Source organism: Mesoplodon densirostris, chromosome 13 (assembly GCF_025265405.1).
Source record: "Mesoplodon densirostris isolate mMesDen1 chromosome 13, mMesDen1 primary haplotype, whole genome shotgun sequence".
In the NCBI taxonomy this organism is placed as follows: domain Eukaryota; kingdom Metazoa; phylum Chordata; class Mammalia; order Artiodactyla; family Ziphiidae; genus Mesoplodon; species Mesoplodon densirostris.
The window spans coordinates 55,769,002-55,792,173 of NC_082673.1; the positions used below are offsets into that span (position 1 = coordinate 55,769,002).

The 23,172-nt window shown below is 41.2% G+C and overlaps 1 protein-coding gene across 1 annotated transcript in view; it reads left to right on the forward strand.

Annotated features, from left to right (window-relative positions):
- LAPTM4B (lysosomal protein transmembrane 4 beta) overlaps window positions 1-23,172 on the forward strand; it is a 72,665-nt gene that overhangs the window by 21,464 nt on the left and 28,029 nt on the right. The window contains exons 2-4 of the mRNA XM_060116260.1: window positions 6,090-6,201; window positions 20,721-20,794; window positions 21,158-21,280. Coding sequence (XP_059972243.1) covers window positions 6,090-6,201; window positions 20,721-20,794; window positions 21,158-21,280 — 309 coding nt within the window. The remainder of the gene's footprint in view (window positions 1-6,089; window positions 6,202-20,720; window positions 20,795-21,157; window positions 21,281-23,172) is intronic.

Here is a 23,172-nt window from a genome sequence, read left to right on the forward strand (position 1 = left end):
TTCAGATTTTCATTACTACAAATAAGTCTGCAGTGATCATTTTTGGACACAACTTTCTCTGTAAAATTCTGATTGTTGTGTAATTATTATCTCACTGGGTTTGAGTGTTCTTTTTTTTTTTTTTTTTTTTTGTGAATAAATAAATGTATTATCTTTTAAGACCCTCCCCCGCCCCCCACATTCCTTTAAATAGAAAAATGTGCTAAATGTCTCTTCACAGCCTATTTGGCCATAGTTGTCCCACCTACAGTTTTAAAAACAGACTGAATTTGATCTTCTGAAATCCTTCCTTGAACCGCAGCTCATTCTGTTAAAGAAGTCCTGGGAGAGAGGTCCTACTGGTATTGTTGATAGTCCCCGAAAGGTGAGGATGGTAACTGGGCTGAAGGCAACTGGGAGGGGTCTTCAGCAAACGGAGGACCGTTGGGAAACTGGGCAGAGGCGGACCTTGTCAACAAGATACCAGCTCCTTCGATGAGGGCTAGCAGAATGCCACCCATCGCGGCTGACCCGACCATGGCCACCGGTCCGTTTCTTGCTGCCAGGATGGCTCCTGTTAAGGCACCACTCGTGATGGAGTTCCAGGGATCTTCCTTCCCTCTGACTTGAACCATACTGCAGTTAATCATGGAAAACAGACCTCCCCAAACGGCAAAGCTGCCAAGGCTCGCGCGCGTACTCCTCCATCTTGACTCCGCCGCTCCGCGATGCCGGGCCGGTTTGAGTGTTCTTAAGGTTCTTTTATTGAGGCTTTTAAAAAGTGAGCTGATAATTACATATTACATTTTCAGTTGTTTAGATTCAAGCTGCAAATCTCACTGTTCATTTAGGGTCTGAAATATGATTTAAGGGTGAAGAGCACGTTAGATCCCCGGAGAATATACAGGGACCTGGCACCCCTTAAGTAACGGGACAGACATTGAATTTATTTACATGTGGAAGTAATCATTGTCAGGAACAAGGAAAAAATATGCAACACCACAGGAACACTTCATAAATAGAACAGGAACAGTTGTACATGACCTACCAAAACAGACGAAGAAAGCCCAAATGTTAGTGAGCATTAACTGAACAAGAACATAAATATGCCCTGACTTTCTTTTACATTTAGATTAGCTGTGGTCATTACATAATCTCCTCCTGGCAAGCCTTAACCATCTTCTTGGTTCTCATTTGTGGTGACATTTCATTCTTGGTCAGAATTGATGACTGGGTGATTTCCATTTTCTCTTTTTCGGAAGTACTTCTTACCCACTGTTCTTGGGGGCTTTGACTTGTAGTTGACCTTTTCCATCCACCCATGTTTAGTATCTATCATGGCTAGTTCACTGCCCACCCTCCACCCCTTTGCACAGACCTAGGTCTTCAGGGTCACCCTGTCACCCTACCGTATCCACATCCTCCGTGGAGGGCCACATTCCCATCCAACAACTGAGGTTTCATAGGATAACACAGTAAATATGTGTCAACACACAGACCTTCTATTATGAAGATTTCACTCTGTGATTAAAAGAGCACAGTGGTGAGTCATTTGCGATGTGTCATGGCCTTGCCATCACACCTCTGTGTTATCTGTCTCCTTCCTCTGGACTCTAGGAAGAACAAGGGCAAGTGGAAGGGAACTTGGCCCCAGGACTCTGGTCTCTGCTGGTGGGCACAGAGGGAAGGGCCACAGGCCCAGAGGGACAGGGGAGAGGATGACAGTGACCGGAGCAACTAGAGCACAGCCCAGTGTAGGACCCAGGACACGCTGTGGAGCGAGAACACACGGAACCAGGCGCCAGAACCCTGACTTTGGCAACGATGTGACACGTTCAGAGACTGAGCAGGAGAGCGCGCGGAAGCACACAGGACTAGGCGTGAGGCCGTCAGACGTGGGATAGGCAAACACACATGGAGGGCAGGCCTGAGCACCAAAGGCTGAATAAAAAAAGGAGGCTGAGAGGCCAGACGGACAAGCCAACACATGATTATTCGGACAGCCTGCAAGTACTTTTCCTACCTAAAATCAACCTTGGCATAGTCCTTATTATTTCTGATAATGACAAGCTTTTGTCACCCAGGCTTGACATTTCAGAGTCTCCTTTGCTTCTTTTTTTATCCTTGCAGCTTGTCACTTCCTGTGTGTCTCATAATTCCACCTCCACGTGGAAAGGCCTTGAGGTTCAAACCTTGACTCTTCCACACGTAGGACCTAAGTAACCTCTCAAATTAATGCCTAAGATGACAATCTGACAGGGTTGTCATGAGAATTAGAGAGGAAGTGGATCAGACCCTCATTACTGCTCAGCCAGACTATTGCAGTACTTTCCAGAAGGCTTTCCTGCCTCCGTTTCAGCCTCCCAGCCTTTTCTAGCTTGATCTTCCTAACGACAGCTCTGATCACATCATATCCTGCCTCAAAAACCTTCATTAACTTTTTGGATAAAACCCCAAATTCCTCGCCTGGTTTTGAGGACTCGCTGCCATCTGGCCCCAGCCTGCATTTCTGGTCTCATCCCCTAGCACTTTCCTTTGTCTACTGTGTTTTAACCAAACCGAACTGCTTGCTGTTTTCAGCGCAGGCCCCTGTCCCAGTGGCTTTACTCATACTTGAAATTGTTCTTCTTTCTTATTTGTTTGTTTGTTTGTTTCTGGGGCGGGGGGCACGCTGTATGGCTTGCAGGATCTTAGTTTCCCAACCAGGGATTGAACCCAGGCCCCAGCAGTGAAAGCGCCAAGTCCTAACCACTGGGCCGCCAGGGAATCCCGAAATTGTTCTTTTCTACACCTCTTGGGTTCCAAAACCTTCTCATCTTTCCAGTCCCTGTCCAAATGCTCCCATGTCCACCGCACCTCCCTGCGAACCCTGGTCTCAGCCTCAGGCTTCAGTAGTATCTTTCTCTGACTCTCCATTATTCTTTCTGTGAAGTCTTGTTGTGCTTACGGCTTCATGCTTTGTGTTACTTGGGTGCATGATTTATTTAACCTATTGTGAATCCTGGGAGGCTCTTTCCTAAGCACTTAACAAAGCACCTACTCTAGGAGGCAGCTAGTGGAAGTGTTATGATAAGTAAAGCAGGCAAGGGGGTAATAACAAGTTGCCCAAGACTTGACAGGCCCACTGGAACTGAAAGGACAGGAGAGCAGCTGCATAGCACAGTCTCGGGAGATCTGGGACCAGTAACTTTCTGATGCCAGCCAAGAGCTTTTCTATGGTTCTTGTTAAGGTTTGAAGAGGTGAGGCAACTAATGTGAGTCACTGTTATATGCCAGATACCCTTCTAGGTGTTTTACATAATTTACTCATTTGAACCCCAAACAGATCACATTCTTTCCTTCCTTAATATTCTCCATTGGCTTCTTGTTGCACTTAGAATAAAACCCAAACTCTGTAGCTAGCCCTAAAGGACCCCTAAATCTGGCTTGTATTTCCTAACTGGGTTCACCTCCCTGCCTCACCTAGCCATTTTTCTCTTACCATCTGTACCCCACCCCTTCCTTCATTAAAGCTTCACCCATGAATCCCAAATTTATGTGTTGTTTTTTTTTTTTTTCTTTTCTCCAAACCTTAAAAAACCAACCCCGTTATGATAACAGCAGTAAACACATTGCCTTTGTCTGGTGCTTAACTTTTCAAAACACATTCTTAGGTTATTTTATCTCATCTTAATTTCAGTCCATAATCTTTGGTCTGCCTTTTCCAAAGATAAGAATATAGAGGGAATAGAATGCCAAGAAAACTTGATGATTTGTCAGAGAACATCTTTGCTAAATCGTCTGCCCGTTGTGGAACTAACTCATACTCTCCTTTAAGCTTCAAATATGTTCTGAAAGATTTTCTCCAACTACAGTTTTGCTAATCATACTCTCTTTAAAATGTGCTGTGAAGTTTCTTGGCTCTTTGGAGAGAAACAAGAAACTGGCAGTTCTAGTAGCCACTGTGGGGAAGGTGACAGTCAGATAGGAATAGGAGGGAGACTCAGTTTTCACTACATACCTTTCTGAACGTAAAAAAAGTTTTAACCACAAGCTTGTGGTGTCTATTTAAATTAGTAATATATGTGTATGCTCTGGAAAATTGCCATTCTCATTATTATAACTTCAAAAAGCAATCAGACCATATTAGACAGTTTGGAAAATAGAGGAAGAAAAAAAGGTCATCCCAAATTCTACCACAATCAAAATAACAACCACTTGGGATTGCCATTTCAAAATGGATTCTAGAGTGGGTATTTTTTTTTTCTTTTTTTTTTTTTTTTGCGGCACGCGGGCCTCTCACTGTGGTGGCCTCTCCCGTTGCGGAGCACGGGCTCCGGACGCGCAGGCTCAGCGGCCATGGCTCACGGGCCCAGCCGCTCCGCGGCATGTGGGATCTTCCCGGACCGGGGCACGAACCCATGTCCCTTGCATCGGCAGGCGGACTCTCAACCACTGCGCCACCAGGGAAGCCCCTAGAGTGGGTATTTTGTAAAAGGACTAACCTGACTTCCCATTTGAACCTCTTCTGTAAGTAGGTATTTCCGAATATGATTTTTATACTAGGAAATGCCTTTAGTTACTGTTGTTAGTAAAAGAATTTTCTCTACATAAAAGATGAAGGTTATTCATCTTTCTCTCAGTTTTGACAAGAGTGAAACATAGAGCTCTATCACAAGTTTCTCAGCTTAGAACAAAGGAGAAATAACACCCCAGTCTCAGCTGAGCCTCACCAAACTCTAGAAAACCTGCCGCCCACACCTCTAGCCCCGTCACTGTTGGTCTGTGTGTGTATAAGCAGCCCGGGCAGTTAGGAAGAGTAAAGGAAATAGAAATGCAGCAGTGGAATTGTCAGAATCTCACACTTGGTTGGATGTAAGGGAAAAGGAAGATGGGAAGCCCAAAGATAATCAGGTTTTGAGGAAGAACAGGAGATTTAAGAGATTAAGTTTTGGAATGGGTACTCCTGGATCCCAGTGCCGTTTCTACAGTTTGTTATTTGCCTGATCTTGGGCAGCGTTCTTAACCCCTGAGCCTCAGTTTTCTCATTTACAAAACAGGGATAATTTTGCACCTACTTCATTAGGTTATTGGAGAGCTTAAGAGAGAAATTCCACATAAAGTACTTAGTGCAGTGACTGGGTGTTTTCCACTTTTAATTATTAATGGTGATGCTGGTTTGTAAGATAGAGAACAGGAAAGTAGGAGCAGAGGTGGGAGGTGTTAAGGAAGATGGTTTCCGCTTTGACGGGCTGAGTTTGAAGTTCCCGAGAGAAATATATTCAGCAGTTTCTAGGAGACAGAAATGGGGGCCTGGGATAGAAAGCGGCTTGCCTGTGCTCCTGCAGAAGTAAGGGTCTGCCACGAAGTAGCTTTGCACTCATCCTCTGACACTGCTTCCTGGATGGGCTCAAAGTTCTAATTGTTTGAAGCTGTGAAAAATGTTTGGTGAGTGGCTAGCTGGAGAGGTTTTCCAACCACGGGCGTCAGTGCTGCTGCATGTTTGTTCACTGCTCTAGGGTGCCCGGCCCAGGGGACAGTGAGGTGAAAGCCAACTGCACACCAAGCCATGTGCCCTTGGCTGCATGAATGGGCTAGCAGTGTCTGCCTCAGAAACGTTTGCCTGGGCCTTCCCTGGTGGCGCAGTGGTTAAGAATCCACCTGCTAATGCAGGGGACACGGGTTCGAGCCCTGGTCCAGGAAGATCCCACATGCTGCGGAGCAACTAAGCCCAGGCGCCACAACTACTGAGCCTGCGTGCCATAACCACTGAGCCTGTGAGGCACAACTACTGAGCCCGTGAGGCACAACTACTGAAGCCCATGCTCCTAGAGCTCATGCTCCACAAGAGAAGCCACCGCAATGAGAAGCCTGTGCACCACATCGAAGAGTAGCCCCCGCTCGCCGCAGCTAGAGAAAGCCTGCATGCAGCAACGAAGACCCAAAGCAGCCCAAAATAAATAAATAAATAAAATTTTTTTTTTAAAGGAAATGTTTGCCTGCTCCCTCAATGGGTGGGGCTTCGTGTTGAAAGGCCACCAGCTGTTGAAGTTAAACTCCATGTGGTCAATGTAATGTTCTATTATAAGGACCATATACTGGGGTTACTTACACTTTTTTCTTTCTTGCAGATCATCAATGCCGTGGTACTGCTGATTCTGCTGAGTGCCCTGGCTGATCCAGATCAGTATCACTTTTCAAGTTCTGAACTCGGGGGTGACTTTGAGTTCATGGATGATGCCAGTAAGTACATCAGACACAACTATTGTAGATATTTTGGTATTTTCAAGGGCAGGGAATCCAGCTGCCAGTTCTTCCTATTAAATTACAAATATTGATTCATGGGCCCATTTGAACTGATACTGAACTCTCTTCCCATCATTACAAGTCAGAACAACAAATATTTGTGTGCTACATGTATTCTGCCTCTGTTCTAAGTGTAAGAGTCTCATTAAAATCTCTTTTGTCTTTCTTTTTTTCATCTTAATGTTAACTTAACCATTTTAAAAAATTGTTTCTTTGTCATAACCTTTTTTTTTTTTTTTTTTTTTTTGCGGTACGCGGGCCTCTCACTGTTGTGGCCCCTCCCATTGCGGAGCACAGGCTCCGGACGCGCAGGCCCAGCGGCCATGGCTTACGGGCCTAGCCGCTCCGCGGCATATGGGATCTTCCCAGACCGGGGCACGAACCCGTATCCCCTGCATCGGCAGGCGGACTCTCAACCACTGCGCCACCAGGGAGGCCCTGTCATAACCTTTTTACGCTGGGCCTTTTGGCCTTTTGGGGAGGAGAGGGAGTCAATGGCAGGAAGGAAAGGTCAAATGATATTACATATCTTTTTGTGTCTTCTATTATGTTTCAGTATTTACCATTCTTCCAGGAGGTGATCATTCTCCATTCTAGAAATCCTTTTGATGATTATTTTGTTGCTTTTTCCAGATAAATAGAAATATACACAGGGATGTGGATGTGGGGTATGCAGCCCCTAGCTGGGGCTAGGCCCCCAGCTCTAAGATCATGGAAACCTAAACATCATACAACTGAAGTCAAGCTGTGTCCATGCTAACTGAAAGGGGCAGTGCTGTGCACAGTCCCAAACAAAAGGTCATGCAAATTTATTTTTCATTGGCTTTGCAGAACTTGCAATGCATTAAAAAAAAAAAAAGTGTCTGGAGCAAAGTGAGTAACGTGGAGAGGGGCTGAAGATGTAGTTTTAGGGAATGACTAGGAGCATTCAACAGACAGGGTGAGACTTGTGAAATTTATTCTCGGAGTGAGAAAACCATTCAGTGGTTTTTAGTAATTCCACGGTTATGAACTGATATGTGTTTTCAGAAGATCCCTTTTGTTGCTGAGCAGAGGATACATTTAGGGGACTGGGTGTGTGAGTACAGAGGCCTGGAGACTGGATTGGGGGGTGTTTCTCTGCGATCCAGGCTACACTGGGGATGGGGAAGAGGGTGGGTTTGGAGGTGGGATTGACAGAACTTCCTGGTATGGGCAGTGAGGGAAAGGGAGGAATCAAAGATGACTCCTACTTTTCAACTTGAGTATATATGGTCTGCATCCTTACTGGGGTGAGAGAGTCTAGAGTCAGGAGATGGGAACACACCTTGGAGAAAACTCGACTGACTTTTTTTTTTAAATTAATTTACTTATTTTTATATTTATTTTTGGCTATGTTGGGTCTTCGTTTCTGTGCGAGGGCTTTCTCTAGTTGCAGCAAGCGGGGGCCACTCTTCAGGGCGGTGCACGGGCCTCTCACTGTCGTGGCCTCTCTTGTTGCGGAGCACAGGCTCCAGACGCACAGGCTCATTAGTTGTGGCTCACGGGCCTAGTTGCTCCGCGGCATGTGGGATCTTCCCGGACCAGGGCTCGAACCCGTGTCCCCTGCATTGGCAGGCAGATTCTCAACCACTGCGCCACCAGGGAAGCCCCTCGATTGACTTAAGTGGCTTAGCATAGTTGTTAGGAGTCTGGCTCTGAGGCCGGAGACCATAGTTTGAAACCTGACCCTGCCATGTGTGAAATGTGATAACATTGGGCTAGTTACTGATGTCTGTGTGGCTTAGTTTCCCCCTCTGAATATAGGGGTGATCGTAGTATCTACCTCGTGGGATTGTTGTGATTAAATATGTTAGTGTATGAAAAATGCTTCGAATGGGGTGTGGCCCATAATAAGGGCTCAATGTATTTCACTGTTTCACTCACTGTTCTTACTTAGATATATTAAAGTGGAGAGATTAAAAAGGTAGTTTGATATGTGAACCAGACATCTGGGTGGAGGTAAATTTGAGGATATAAGCTTCAGGATGGTATTTACGTTAGGGAGATAGTAAAGAGAATTTTCCCGAAGGAGCCCTGACATGAGAGGTCAGGAGGAGGAGCCTGAGAAGAGCTGGAAGTGAAGTAAATGCAAAGCCAGGAGATGCTTTATGTCTATCATCTCCTACCACCATTGCTTCTAGTAGATACCAAGGCATTATATCATCCTGGGGTTCGGGACCTTGTCAGACTGAGACGTGACTTCTGCTGTAATATTGCTCATTCTCTCTGTTCTCAATAACCCTGTTACCCTGATGAATTCCTCCAGAAAGATAATGAATTCCATTAATATTAAATTAATATCTCTCTGCCTTCCTTCCCCTGAGTTAAAAGACTATATAACCTATAAATACAATGTTTGACATTTAAAAATAAGTTATCTTTCACTGTTTCCAGTAGCAGGATTCCCTTTCTAAGTAATTGGGGTTAGCAAAGACGTTTTAGATGATTCAGATACAGTTGTATCTGAATCATCTAAAACTTCTTTGTATCTGAATCAGATAGTCACACTGCCTGCCTTTTTCTGATTGCTGGAGATTAAGCTGGGTGGTGAACTGTCTGACAGTATAGGCTTAATTTACCTGACCTCAGAGGCTTGCTGGTACTCAAGACCTTACAATAGTAATTGTTTTGTAATGACCTGGATATTAATTCCAGTGCATTTGCAGTTTCTCTGATATTTCATATATTTGAAAGAAGTGAATGAATAGCTTGTAATTACTTTTAGGACTACCTATTGATCATTTAAATTGCATGGTTAAAAAGATACAAAAGGATGAATATTCATTCATGTGAGTGAATCTTTTTTTAACTTTCCTCTTACATTTTCCTTTCGTATGTTTTGATCTCTTTTTAAAAAGAACTTTGTAGGTCAAAGATCATCATGGCTGACAAACCTTTCTATATTTAACATACATGAGGATACAACTAAATAGTCCTTGAAATGGGTACAATCAATTGCTTTGAATTGTGCTTGAAAGTTATGGTATATAACAATTTTTTTGTTTTGTTTTGTTTTCTCACGGCTTGCGGGATTTTAGTTCCCTGACCAGGGATAGAACCCGCGCCCTCGGCAGTGAAAGCGTGGAGCCCTAACCACTGAACCTCCAGGGAATTCCCGGTATATAGAAATTTTAAGTTGATATCTTTTGGGAATGGTGGTAGTCATCTCAAGATTTTATCCAGAAGGACAGAGCAGGAGTGTATCTCACTTCTCCATGTGATCTTTTCCTAAAATGATCTGGTACATATGGTAGTTCTATTTGTAGTTTTTTAAGGAACCTCCATACCGTTCTCCATAGTGGCTGTACCAATTCACATTCCCACCAGCAGTGCAAGAGTGTTCCCTTTTCTCCACACCCTCTCCAGCATTTATTGTTTCTAGATTTCTTGATGATGGCCATTCTGACTGGTGTGAGATGATATCTCATTGTAGTTTGGATTTGCATTTCTCTAATGATTAATGATGTTGAGCATTCTTTCATGTGTTTGTTGGCAGTCTGTATATCTTCTTTGGAGAAATGCCTATTTAAGTCTTCTGCCCATTTTTGGATTGGGTTGTTTGTTTTTTTGCTGTTGAGCTGCATGAGCTGTTTATAAATTTTGGAGATTAATCCTTTGTCAGTTGCTTCATTTGCAAATATTTTCTCCCATTCTGAGGGTTGTCTTTTGGTCTTGTTTATGGTTTCCTTTGCTGTGCAAAAGCTTTGAAGTTTCATTAGGTCCCATTTGTTTATCTTTGTTTTTATTTCCCTTTCTCTAGGAGGTGGGTCCAAAAGGATCTTGCTGTGATTTATGTCATAGAGTGTTCTGCCTATGTTTTCCTTTAATAGTTTGAAAGTTTCTGGCCTTACATTTAGGTCTTTAATCCATTTTGAGCTTATTTTTGTGTATGGTGTTAGGGAATGATCTAATCTCATACTTTTACATGTCCCTGTCCAGTTTTCCCAGCACCACTTATTGAAGAGGCTGTCCTTTCTCCACTGTACATTCCTGCCTCCTTTATCAAAGATAAGTTGACCATATGTGCGTGGGTTTATCTCTGGGCTTTCTATCCTGTTCCATTGATCTATCTTTCTGTTTTTGTGCCAGTACCACACTGTCTTGATTACTGTAGCTTTGTAGTATAGTCTGAAGTCAGGGAGCCTGATTCCTCCAGCTCCGTTTTTCGTTCTCAAGATTCCTTTGGCTATTAGGCATTTCTCCAAAGAAGATATACAGACTGCCAACAAACACATGAAAGAATGCTCAACATCATTAATCATTAGAGAAATGCAAATCAAAACTACAATGAGATATCATCTCACACCAGTCAGAATGGCCATCATCAAGAAATCTAGAAACAATAAATGCTGGAGAGGGTGTGGAGAAAAGGGAACACTCTTGCACTGCTGGTGGGAATGTGAATTGGTACAGCCACTATGGAGAACAGTATGGAGGTTCCTTAAAAAACTAAAAATAGAACTACCATATGACCCAGCAATCCCACTACTAGGCATATACCCTGAGAAAACCATAATTCAAAAAGAGACATGTACGAAGATGTTCATTGCAACTCTATTTACAATAGCCCGGAGCTGGAAACAACCTAAGTGTCCATCATCTGATGAATGGATAAAGAAGATGTGGCACATGTGTACAATGGAATATTACTCAGCCATAAAAAGAAACGAAACTGAGCTATTTGTAATGAGGTGGATGGACCTAGAGTCTGTCATACAGAGTGAAGTAAGTCAGAAAGAGAAAGACAAATACTGTATGCTGACACATATATATGGAATTTTAAAAAAAATGTCATGAAGAACCTAGGGGTAAAACAGGAATAAAGACACAGACCTACTTGAGAATGGACTTGAGGATATGGGGAGGGGGAAGGGTAAGCTGTGACAAAGCGAAAGAGAGGCATGGACATATATACACTACCAAATGTAAGGTAGATAGCTAGTGGGAAGCAGCTGCAGAGCACAGGGAGATCAGCTCGGTGCTTTGTGACCGCCTGTAGGGGTGGGATGGGGAGGGTGGGAGGGAGGGAGACGCAGGAGGGAAGGGATGTGGGAACAGATGTATATGTATGACTGATTCACTTTGTTATAAAGCAGAAACTAATAAAAATAATAATAATTAAAAAAGTGATCTGGTAGAAGAAAGTCAGATCCCTATGATTTATATTAAAATGGAGCATATAGGAGAATCCACTGAGATAAAGAAAAAAATATAAAGAGTTCTCTTTTTTAAAACACCTATCTCTTCAACGTTTGTATTTTTACATATTTTATATACAAAAATTTGTAATAGATATTTATAATTTACAAATAAACATTTATGTAATCAAAAATTGACTATGCTAGGAAAGTCTGGGAACTGTCCTAGATTGGAGGAAACAAAGGAGATACAACTACATGCAGTACAAGACCCTGGATTAGATTCTGGAACGGAAAAAGGACGTGAGGGGGCAAAGAGAAACAGGTAAAATTCAAATAAGTAGACTTCATGAAATTTTATTTGTGAAATTTTAATGGACTGGTAAGGAACTGTAACCGGAAGTGTTAGAGCCAAACATAATGCCAAAGAGATCATCCAAATTAATTTCTGATTCATTTTGTAGCAAAATTGTCTTTCAAGCCAAACTTACTTTATTCACCTGCCCTGGGGAGGAAACGGCCATAAAAATAATGAAGAATTTGTTTACTGTATATAGGAACCTGGTTTAGGATAAAAACACTACTGCATTTATTGGAGAAAGGACAGTCTTTATAGTCAGTGCTTCTGGGTGAAATCAAGAAGAGAAAAACAGATAACTTCATCAAAGAAGGTATCCATATGACCAATAAGCACATGAAAATATTCTCCACATTATTAGTTGTAAAAGAAATGCAAATTACAAGCACAGTAGTGAATCACTCCAGCCCTTCAAAATGGCACCATGAACAGAACTGACAATGCCACCTGTTGATACGGCTTTGGAACCACTGGATTTCTCAAGCTACAGCTGGGAGTGTAAATCGTTCAACCACTTTGGGAAAACCAAAGCTATATATATACACACATACATACATACATATACATCCACCCTATGACTCAGCAGTTTCACTCCTAGGTATGTACCCTCCAGTAATGAATGCTTGTGTCCATCATTAGCCATGTATAAAAATGGCCACGGTCGCTTTATTCATAATAGCTAAAAACTGGAAACAGTCCAGATTTCCACCAGTGGTAGAATGGACAGAAGTGAAGAGATGAAACAATCCAAACAAAATGGGTGCTGGAGATTCATTATACTTCTGTGTATGTTTGGGAGTTTTGGTAATACAAACTAAGAAATAGAAGGGAAAAGAAGATTGGCTGAGGCTTTCCATATGGCTCTTGGCACCACATTGGGAAAGGCCCAGGCTGCCTACCTGCTGTCTGTTCACATACCCTCAAACCAGCAGGGCACTTGGTCTGCAGAGCTTGTCCACTTGTGCGTGACGTGCCAGTGTCTTGAGGAAATAGGCATACGTATGCGACAGCTGGGAGAGCGGAGCCACAGGACCATCCTGGCCCTTTATTTTCATCCCTCTACCCTCCCGTCCTTCCATCCTGTCATCTCTTTAGCTTTTTCTCTCTTTTTAAAAATATTTATTTATTTATTTATTTATTTGGCTGCACCAGGTCTTTGTCGTGGCATGTGGGCTCTTTTAGTTGCGGCAGGCGGGATCTAGTTCCCTGACCAGGGATCGAACCAGGCCCCCTGCATTGGGAGCACAGAGTCTTAATCACTGGACCACCAGGGAAGTCCCATCTCTTTATCTTTTAAGTCACATGGCTCAAAAGGTTACATATTCTACACCTTGACTACATCTCATTTTTTTTACAAGGATAATTCAATGAATATTTATTTTCAAGATCTTTTCACAAAGATGGAGGTGTAAGAAGACCACTAGGGACGGTGAAGTAATTTGCTTAATCAAGACCAGCTGTTACCATCCCTAGATCTGAAGGAGAGATGGGAGGCAGTGTCTACTAGAGCTAGGAATGAGAGTCATACGGAGTTGAACTCCTTATAAGGAGCAATGCTACCTTTTTGGTCTAGGGCCAACCCGAGGCAGCCTCACAGCAGGGGGCAGCCTCTTCTTCTCCCTGATCCCTTGTCTGGACTCCTCATTGAGTGAACTCAACTAACGCCGCAGGGTAAGGGAGCCCTGTTGATGGCCCATACCGGTGTGCCGGCTAGGGCGGATAACTGGATGGTGAGAGTGGGTTTGGAAAGACAAATGGAAGACATCTGGTAGAATCATTCACCTCCTTATCCGATGTTCCACTTAACCAAACTTGGTGGACATTTCCCCACTTTGCCTACAAGAAAACCATTAAAAAAAAAACACTTTACTAAATCAGTTTTTTAAAATTAGATACATTAAGCCTGTAGAATTCCTTATTTGTTTGAGTTTGCCAGCGACTGAGCAGGAACTAAACTAGCACAGGTGTCCAGTGCTACTTCTCTGATGATGCATTTTGTTGTTGTTTGCATTTCAGTGGTTTTGAAATTAGGATGTGATTTACAATTTAACATAGATTTAGTATTAGGATCATTTTTTTTTTTTTTTACTTCAAATCTTTATTTTGAAAAAATTCAAACCTTTCAGGAAAGTTTCCTATACAGTGAACACCTATCTTGCTGTTTTCATTAACAGTAATTTGGAGTTCCTCATTCTTTATAGGATTACCTCTTATTAAATATTGAATAAGTATAAAACAATGTTTATAAAGTAAGCTGAGTAATTGTAAGTACTTGTGCACCCACAACTTGATTTGAGGAATTGAATTTTACCTTAACTTTCGAAAGAGCCCCTCTGATCTTGGAGATAGCTGCCACTCTTCTGAACTGTTTATCATTCTTTTGCTTTTCTGTATAAACTTACGACGTATATTTGTATCACTTAGTGATCTATTGTTTAAGTTTCATGTGCTTGAACTTTATATTGTGGATTCACACAGTACATCTTCTTCTGAGACTTGCTTTTTCAACTTTACTGTGTTAATGAAAAAATTATTCAGATGCTTGGTAAAGATGATAAGGAAGACTTTATTCAAGATTGGCTACTGTAGTGGGGGCCTTGCAGTAGGGGAGAAAAATCGAGCTCAATTCCCCCTCCAAAAACGACAAGTAGGGATTATAGCCAAGAAGCAGGGTGGAGGTCAGCGAATGGAAATCACTAAGAGGAAACATCAAGGCTGGGGGATTCTTGCTAGATAATTCAACAGGATTCTTGCTAAAGGCAGACCAGGGTGATATGCTATTAAGGGTGAAAAATAAGGAATTTGACCAGATATCAGAGTGATTGGATATCAAGAGTGAGGTATACTAACTCTGTAGGATTCTTGCTAAAACTTGACTAAATGGGCCAAGGATAGAGCCTAAGGTGTTTGGTCAGAAGAGAGAGTCTTTGTTATGTGTCTGCGTCTAATTGGGAAAACCTGTATGCTTCCAGCACCCAGTTGCAAGGGAATCTGGGAAATTTAGATTTTAGCTTTCTAGCCTCTGCAGAATAGGAAGGCACTTTAGAAGGTGGGAATGAAAGCTTGATGCTAATTCACCACCTCTCCTGCAAATATGTGTAGTATATGGTAGGGCTAACCCTACCTTCTTTTTCAGAAATCTTCTAATTATTCTTGATTATTTTTTTCTTCTGTGCTTGAGCACCACATGTCCAGTTGTCAGGAATATTGCTGTATATCTCTGACTGTTAAATTTGTTGACTAGCTTAGGGAGAAGCAACATCTTTACATGTTGTAGTTTGTACATCTTTTTTTAAAAAACGACTTTATTGAGCTATACTTTGTATGCTGTAAAACTTACCCATTTTAAATGTACAACTTCATGATTTCTAGTAAGTTTTTAGAGATGTGAAATCTTTAAAAAGTCTAATTAAAACTTATGCCTTTCCAATTGTGCAAGTCTTCTTTAGTGTCCAGCAGTAATGTTTCCAGAATTGTTGCAAATAGATCGTGCATATTTTTTATTAAATTTATTTTATTTCCTTCTCTTAAGGTCTGGTCACACATCTTGGTTCTCCAGTGACCATAATTACAAAAAATATAAATGCTCCTTATTGCTTTTTCTGTTTTTGTTTTTAAATAAATTTATGTATGTATGTATGTATATTTGGCTGTGTTGGGTCTTCATTGCTGCACGCGGGCTTTCTCTAGTTGCAGCGAGCAGGGGCTACTCTTCGTTGAGGTGCGCGGGCTTCTCATTGCAGTGTCTTCTCTTGTTGCAGAGCACGAGCTCTAGGTGTGTAGGCTTCAGTAGTTGTGGCGCATGGGCTTCAGTAATTATGGCATGCGGGCTCAGTAGTTGTGGCGCGTGGGCTTCAGTAGTTGTGGCACGCGGGCTCAGTAGTTGTGGCTCGCGGGTTCTAGAGCACAGGCTCAGTAGTTGTGGCGCATGGGCTTAGTTGCTCCGCGGCATGTGGGATCTTCTTGGACCAGGGCTTGAACTCGTGTCCCCTGCGTTGGCAGGCGTATTCTTAACCACTGCGCCACCAGGGAAGTCCAGGTTTTTCTGTTTTTATATAAGCAACCTTTATGAGACTTAATTATGTCAGTATAGATTTCTCAATATGAGAATAGCTGGCAGGAGCTAATTTCCTTATCTTAGAAAGTGAGGAGTTAACAGAGCTTCTCTGAACTTGACATTTTCTGTATACTACTTAACTAACTAATCCTTTGTAACTTATAGTTTAAATTTTAACACCTGACAACATGTATGAACCTTGAAAATATTATTCTAAATGAGATAAGCCAGACACAGAAGGCTGCATATTGTATGATTCCATTTATATGAAATGTACAGGATAAGCAAATCTAAAGAGATAGAAAGTACCTCAATGGTTGCCAGGGGCTGGAGGGCGGGGTGGAGGGGAATGGGGAGTGACTTCTAAGGATATAGAGGGTTTTTTTGGGGGAGAATGAAAATATTCTGGAATTAGTGGTGATGGCTGTGCAACTTTATGACTAAAAAACCCACTGAATTATATATATGCTTTTTTATTTTTATTTTTATTTTTATTTTTTATTTTTTAATTTTTTTGTGGTACGCAGGCCTCTCACTGTTGTGGCCTCTCCCGTTGCAGAGCACAGGCTCCGGATGCACAGGCTCAGCGGCCATGGCTCAGGGGCCCAGCCGCTCCGTGGCATGTGGGATCTTCCCGGACCGGGGCACGAACCCGTGTCCCCTGCATCGGCAGGCGGACTCTGAACCACTGCGCCACCAGGGAAGCCCTATATGCTTTTTTAAAGGGTGCATTTTATAGAATGTGAATTATATCTTAATACAAAAAATTTATGAGGGGAAAAAAAAGACCCAGCCCAAATCACCACATCCTCCCATAAATTCTTTTTTGTTCCTCTTGGCTGAAAATATTGTCTCCTCTGAACTCCCCTAGCTTGTTTTCTGTTATCTGCTATTGAATTCTTCCATCCCTTCCTAGTAGATGCTAAGCACCTGAGAGCAAAGATTATGTCCTCTTAATCTCTGCAGCCTCACATTTGTATCCCATGTTACACACCTATTTAGTATTCATGAAATAAATTTTGGGTTTAAGAATAAAGTTGTAAATTAGCAAGTTACAAGAAACCCCTCTTCTCTCTGAATTTACTTCAATAAAAAGTTATAAACAATTGCCACACAAATAACAAAAAGTGTATTAGAGCTTTGCTTCTGTTTTAGGGGAATAAAATTTAGTGCCTTATGCTTATTCTTCCCTAAGCTTTCAACCTCAGAACGTGAGGCCCCATAGGAGGGACTTACCTGGGTTTTGTGTTTACCCCACACAGGGGTTGAGGGCTTTTGTATTATGCTCTCAGTAGCTCATATTGTTGCTGGGAATTCATCTGAAAATAGTTTCTTCTGGACTTAATGGTGAACTATACCCCAAATACTGTTTGTTTTCATGAGCCAAAAATATGGCCGAAAATTGAGCCATAAGAATGACTTGTGACTAGGGAAGTATGATGTGGGAGCATAAATCAGGTGCTCGTTCTCTATCCAGCTACCAGTTTTATGGGAAGGACACAAACCCAAGAAATGTTAAGGAAGAGTAGAACTAGAAATAGATTATTTTAACAAAGGCATTTCAGGGAACTCCTTTATATGCCTACTCTATTTCAATGATTAATTGACTAAGTATCAGGAAATGCTTTCTAATTATGCCTTTGTGGCCTGTGGTATAGCTTTTCTTTGGAACCTTTTCAAATTAGAACTGAGTCATTAAGCCAGGAATTTAATTTAGGAAACACCTTGCCGGCAGTGTGCTCTGACTTTGGTTGGTGGAGCTGCTGTGCATAGAATAAGTAAAGGATATTCCTGTCACCGACCAGTACTTTACTGATTGTAAACATTCCTATATTGTTAGTAGGACCAGTTACTCATTTGCCTGTTGACATAATTATAAAAGAAATGAATTTTCATTCCTCAGAGTAACTCTCATGTTCACCATGGTACGCTGCACACTACTTCAGAGGAGGTGACGTGTGCTCTGGGTTGCTAGGAGATGCAAGGTTCATTAACCTGTTTTATCTTCTCTGCTCTGTGTTTTTATTTGATTTACGCTTTGATCCTACCTAAGCTGTTTTACATGCTTGTGATATATTCAGTCCGTTCAGTGTGGTTGGTGTAGTCATTTATAGGAATAGCATTTTGAAAATTTCCTCATCTCAAATTAACATTTTTTCTGTGGTATCTCATTGTGAGTGGTGATAGGATACTTTATGACTTTCATTTTATCTGTGCCTTTTAAATTTCTCCTGAGTTTTATATTCTTTGAAAAAGATGGGAATTTAAAAAATTTTAATGATTATGGGAGATTTTGTTCTGGAGTGGTTTTCTTTTTTTTTTTTTCCAGAATAGGACATAAAATTATTCAAGATTTTAGTGTTTTTTTTCTGTATTAATATTTTATATTAATAAAGGTTTTATTGATATGCCTAATATTAATATAAAAGATAATTTATATAAATTTTACTATAACATAAATATTAATATAACTATTATATTTATATTTTTAAATAAAGCCTTGGATTTGTTTGTTTGCTTGTTTATCTATCTGTCTGTCTCTCTATTTCTCTTAAGATCTATGAGGGAGTCAAAGAGTATCCTCTAGTGGGCTAGCTTTTATAAAACTAATTTTTTTTCATTATAAAATAGACTTGTACAGAATTTGGAAACCGTCAAAGTAGACAAAAAAATAATAAATTTCTGCCTGATTTCAAGTTTTAGAGATTACTACAAGTTCTGATAGGCTTTGCACATAATAAAGGATGTCCACTCCTTTTAGGGAGGCTCTCTGGTTTCCCAGGACTTTGACCTCCACTACTGCATTTGCTTTACCTCCTTCACAGCTGGGTAGCATGGTGGCTAAGAGCATTGCCTCTGGAGTTAGACTTCTGGGTAGAATAGCTCACCCATCACTTGCTAGCTGGGCAGCCTTGGGCAGGTTACTTGCCCGGCAAAAATACTATGAGGCATACATGAAATGTCCTTGTTGGTACCTCTTCCCTCATAATAAGGGAAGGTGAGTTCATTTAGCATTAAAATTATAAAGTAAACTATAAAATATATATGTATCCTGAGAGAAATCATACTCTTTTTAAATACTGAGTAGTATTAATTACCTCTTGATTCTCTTATAACCTTCATTTTTTTTTGAGAATCAAATTTTTACTCCTTTAGTAAAAGTCATCAGCTTTATTATAAATGTACTGCATTAAATCTAGAGACCATTTTAAGGAAGCTTCATTTTTCTTAAGGTGGCAAATGGTCTTTGTTGATATATATACATCGGACACAGAAAGTACTTTGACCGTATGATTCTGTTTGTAAACCTGCTTAAAATATCCTCTCATCTCTGAAGCTGAGGATATAGTGTGGGTGGCTCTAGAACTGGAATGCTTTCCTTTGGAGAAATACCTGCAGCAAGTGGCAGCCTAGGTTGGTTCATTTGGTCAGTATTTAAAGCTTAAGTAGAAGCAGCATAGTAGAGTAGAGCAGAGCCAAAGATCTGAGTCATAAGAGCTGGATTAGTCATAGTTTAGCCTTTTGATGCACATGCTGTCTCAGCAAGTTACATAACCTCTGAGCCCTGGTTTCATAATCCATTCACTGGGCACAGTAACGTCTACCTCAGAGTAATGAAGACTCAACGAGGTATCTGTGAAAATGCCTTGGAAACTGTCGGCACTGTACAGATACTTTACTGCAAGGGTTTTTGTACTCTCTTAGCCTGATTATAACCCTACACGTTACCTTCAGAAACCCAGATGTACTGTACTTCTAATCAGAATCTCCTAAAGATACGGTAACATGACCTCTTGAATAAGTCTTCAGTTTGTACCTACTGTGAAACAGGCTTTGTACTAGAGCTGCTCTATTCAACAAAGATGATGCCAGCACACAAGTAATTTTAAATTTCTTAGTAGCCTCATTTAAAAAGGTAACAACAAACAGGTGATTAACTTTAATAATGTATTTAACTCAGTTTATCCCAAATATTATTTCAGCTTGTAATCAGTATAAAGATCATTAATGGGATTTTTTTTTTTTGATACTAAGTCCTTGAAATGTGGAGGACATTTCAGTCTTACGGCACATCTCAACGCAGACTGACCACAGTACAAGTGCTCAGCACCCACATGTGGCATCTGTCACCTTCTCAGCGTTGAGGTCGCAGTAGTGAACGAGGCACAGCAGCTCCTTTCCCTCAGGAAGGTTCCTCTGGCAGAGACAGAGAGTACACGAATAGGCAAGATAGTAGTGAAACGTGCTGTAAAGAAAATACAGCAGTCACGTGGGCATGACTGGGAGGGTCACATTAGCTAGGATGGCCAGGGAAGATCTCGGAGGTGTTGAGCTGAATGATTAAAAAGGCGGAGCCAGTCATGTGAAAATATGAGCGACATTTCTTCTATTCAGTGGGAACTGCAAATGTGAGGCCCTGGCGTGGGATGATTTGGCTGTGTTTAGTGAACTAAATGGTATCGCTGGATTACAGTGAGTAAGAAAGTGTGGGATGAGATGAGAGGAGATTGGAGAGGTTGGCAGGCTCTAGACTAAACAGAGACATAAAGGTCCTGATAAGAAAAAGAATACCTCATTTGTTATATATATATTTCGGTGGACCAGAAGACCAAACTTTGAAATATATATACATAGATATATTTATAGATATATTTAATATAGACCTATGTGTGATTTAGGGAGAAAATCTTTTAGGCACTTTGCTTCCATTAACAATCATCGTCTCAGATTCCAAAGGAACTCTGGTGTTTAACTTAGTATAAAGTTCTTGTCTATAATTGGTTTATAAACAAACTGCCTTTGAGGAGTGACTGTAAAAGATGTTAAAACAGTGGAGCTACTACTGACTTTCTTTCTTTTTTAAAAAAAACTTTTTTTGCAGACATGTGCATTGCTATCGCAATTTCTCTTCTCATGATCCTGATCTGTGCAATGGCTACGTATGGAGCATACAAGGTAAGCAGCTTAGAAATAAGGTCCTGGGCCTTTTCCTTGGTCCCTTACACATGTAATCTGTGCAGCTATCTGTAAGAAGTAAGGAATGATTGTTCTTAGTTTCCTGTAAGAATCTTTAAAAGTTTAAATCTCTTGCTAATGTTACGTGGAAAACCAGTGTTGCAGTCTCAGAAGTGTTCACTGAGGCTTGTTGGTTGACTGCTTTTGTTTGGTTTAGCAAGTTGCCATCATGACACGCTTAAGTGAACTTCCACTCCTCCGTTTCCCTTCAGATTAAGAAAAGATTTCTCTGAATTCAAAAAAATAATGTTTTGTAATATTGAACATATTAAATATTAACATCCTGTCCTGTCTTATGTTTAGCAACATGCGGCCTGGATCATCCCATTCTTCTGTTACCAGATCTTTGATTTCGCCCTGAACACCTTGGTTGCAGTCACTGTGCTTGTTTATCCAAACTCCATCCAGGAATACATACGACAGCTGGTATATGACCTTTATAATTACTATGTGTCTTTGTGAGGGAGACCTGGTTAAGATAGAAATATAAAAGATGTAGAGATAAACATACACACACATGTTAATTTGTGGCGTTTTAACTTGCATCTGAGTTACTGATTAGAGATTTTTGAATAAAGATAAGATTTTTTATCTCTTAGAATGCTTTTTGGGAAAACATAACCCCCTGAGGTAGCTAAGTTGGTGATGATGGTATTAGAGGTGCCTGCCTAATTTACAAGCTACTTACTAATTGTCTTATTTTTGTAAAATACAATTTGCTCAATTATCAGCAGAGGATAGCCTTTTGCCTCTGATGTGTATGGGAAAAGTGGAACTCTACTATGTACTGTTTCCTGAACTTATTTGACCATAGAACCCCTTTCTTCTTCAAACTTCTTTTTTTAAAAAGATTTATTTATTTATTTATTTTTGGCTGAGTTGGGTCTTCGTTGCTGCACGCAGGCTTTCTCTAGTTGCGGCGAGCGGGGGCTACTCTTCGTTGCGGTGCGCGGGCTTCTCATTGCAGTGGCTTCTCTTGTTGCGGAGCACGGGCTCTAAGCATGCGGGCTTCAGTAGTTGTGGCTCACGGGCTCTAGAGTGCAGCCTCAGTAGTTGTGGCGTACGGGCTTAGTTGCTCCATGGCATGTGGGATCTTCTTGGATCAGGGCTCGAACCCGTGTCCCCTGCATTAGCAGGCAGATTCTTAACCACTGCACCACCAGGGAAGCCCCAAACTTCTTTCTGGGGCTGGTTTTCTACAATATTAAATGTCCTTTGTGACCATGTGAGTGAATATTGGTGGCTGGCTATTAAGAAGCTCATGGAGGGTGTGAGATTAGAGTACTTCTGTGCCTTCACATTTTTTAATCTTTGTGTTTTAAATTATGTACCTTAAAATTTAATTTCTTCAAAATCTTAGAATGCTTTAAATGGAGAGAATAGAATGTTCAGTTTTCAACAAATCTATGTTTTCGTAGAGTGTAGTGTCAAGAAAATACTGTTGTTATTTCCCATGTGCTAATTTTATGTATCATCTCTTGTGATAACAGCTAAGTGTTTCTGCATGAGGGGGCTTATATGTGATGAACAGGCTGTAGAATTACCTCTGTCTTTAAGGACTTGAATTTTACTCTGTAATAACGATCTGGCACTGAGCTCCTAAAATCATCCTGGAACTGTGGAGGAAACATGATCTCGACAGAGCCCATCACGTGAGGGGGCCGGGAGAGGGTGGTATGGAGTAAGGGGACACCAAGGCAAGTCACATGACAGTTCTGACTACTTGAAGAGTATATTGTGTGCTCCATCCCATGTATTTGGAGATTTATAAGGAGGAGAAAGGCTAATGTGCGGGCCAACGTTTAGAACACTCAAGATACGACCGAGACTTCCTGTTCCACCTGCATTGTTCAGTCACTCTGTACCCAGTTGTGAAGTCATAATATTGGTGGTGCTCACAATAATCCTCATATCAGTTTAAAAACTCACTATCTACTTTTATGTATAATTTTAAACCAAATAGTACAAGTCGGCATCTTCTGCACGTTCGACTTGAAGATCAGTCTGGGCTGCAAGAGCGAGGCCTGCAGGTTATCACAGTGCCTAAGAGACGGCACTGAAAGGGGACATGAAATTTCCACTGATATTGCCCCTCCTGTTGACAAGTTGAGATATACACTGAATCTGGGGAGGCTTATCTGAGAAGGCTGCTAGAGAGCACCACTTAATCCTAGCTCCAGTTCTTTTTATGTGGAGTCTTGTAAAACACAGTTAAAGTAAGTTATGTGTGTGTTTTTATAGGTCTTAACTGGATGTAGAAACCACGTTCACTTTTCTGGGGGAAAAAGTGTAAAGATCTTTGTGGAAAGGCTCATATA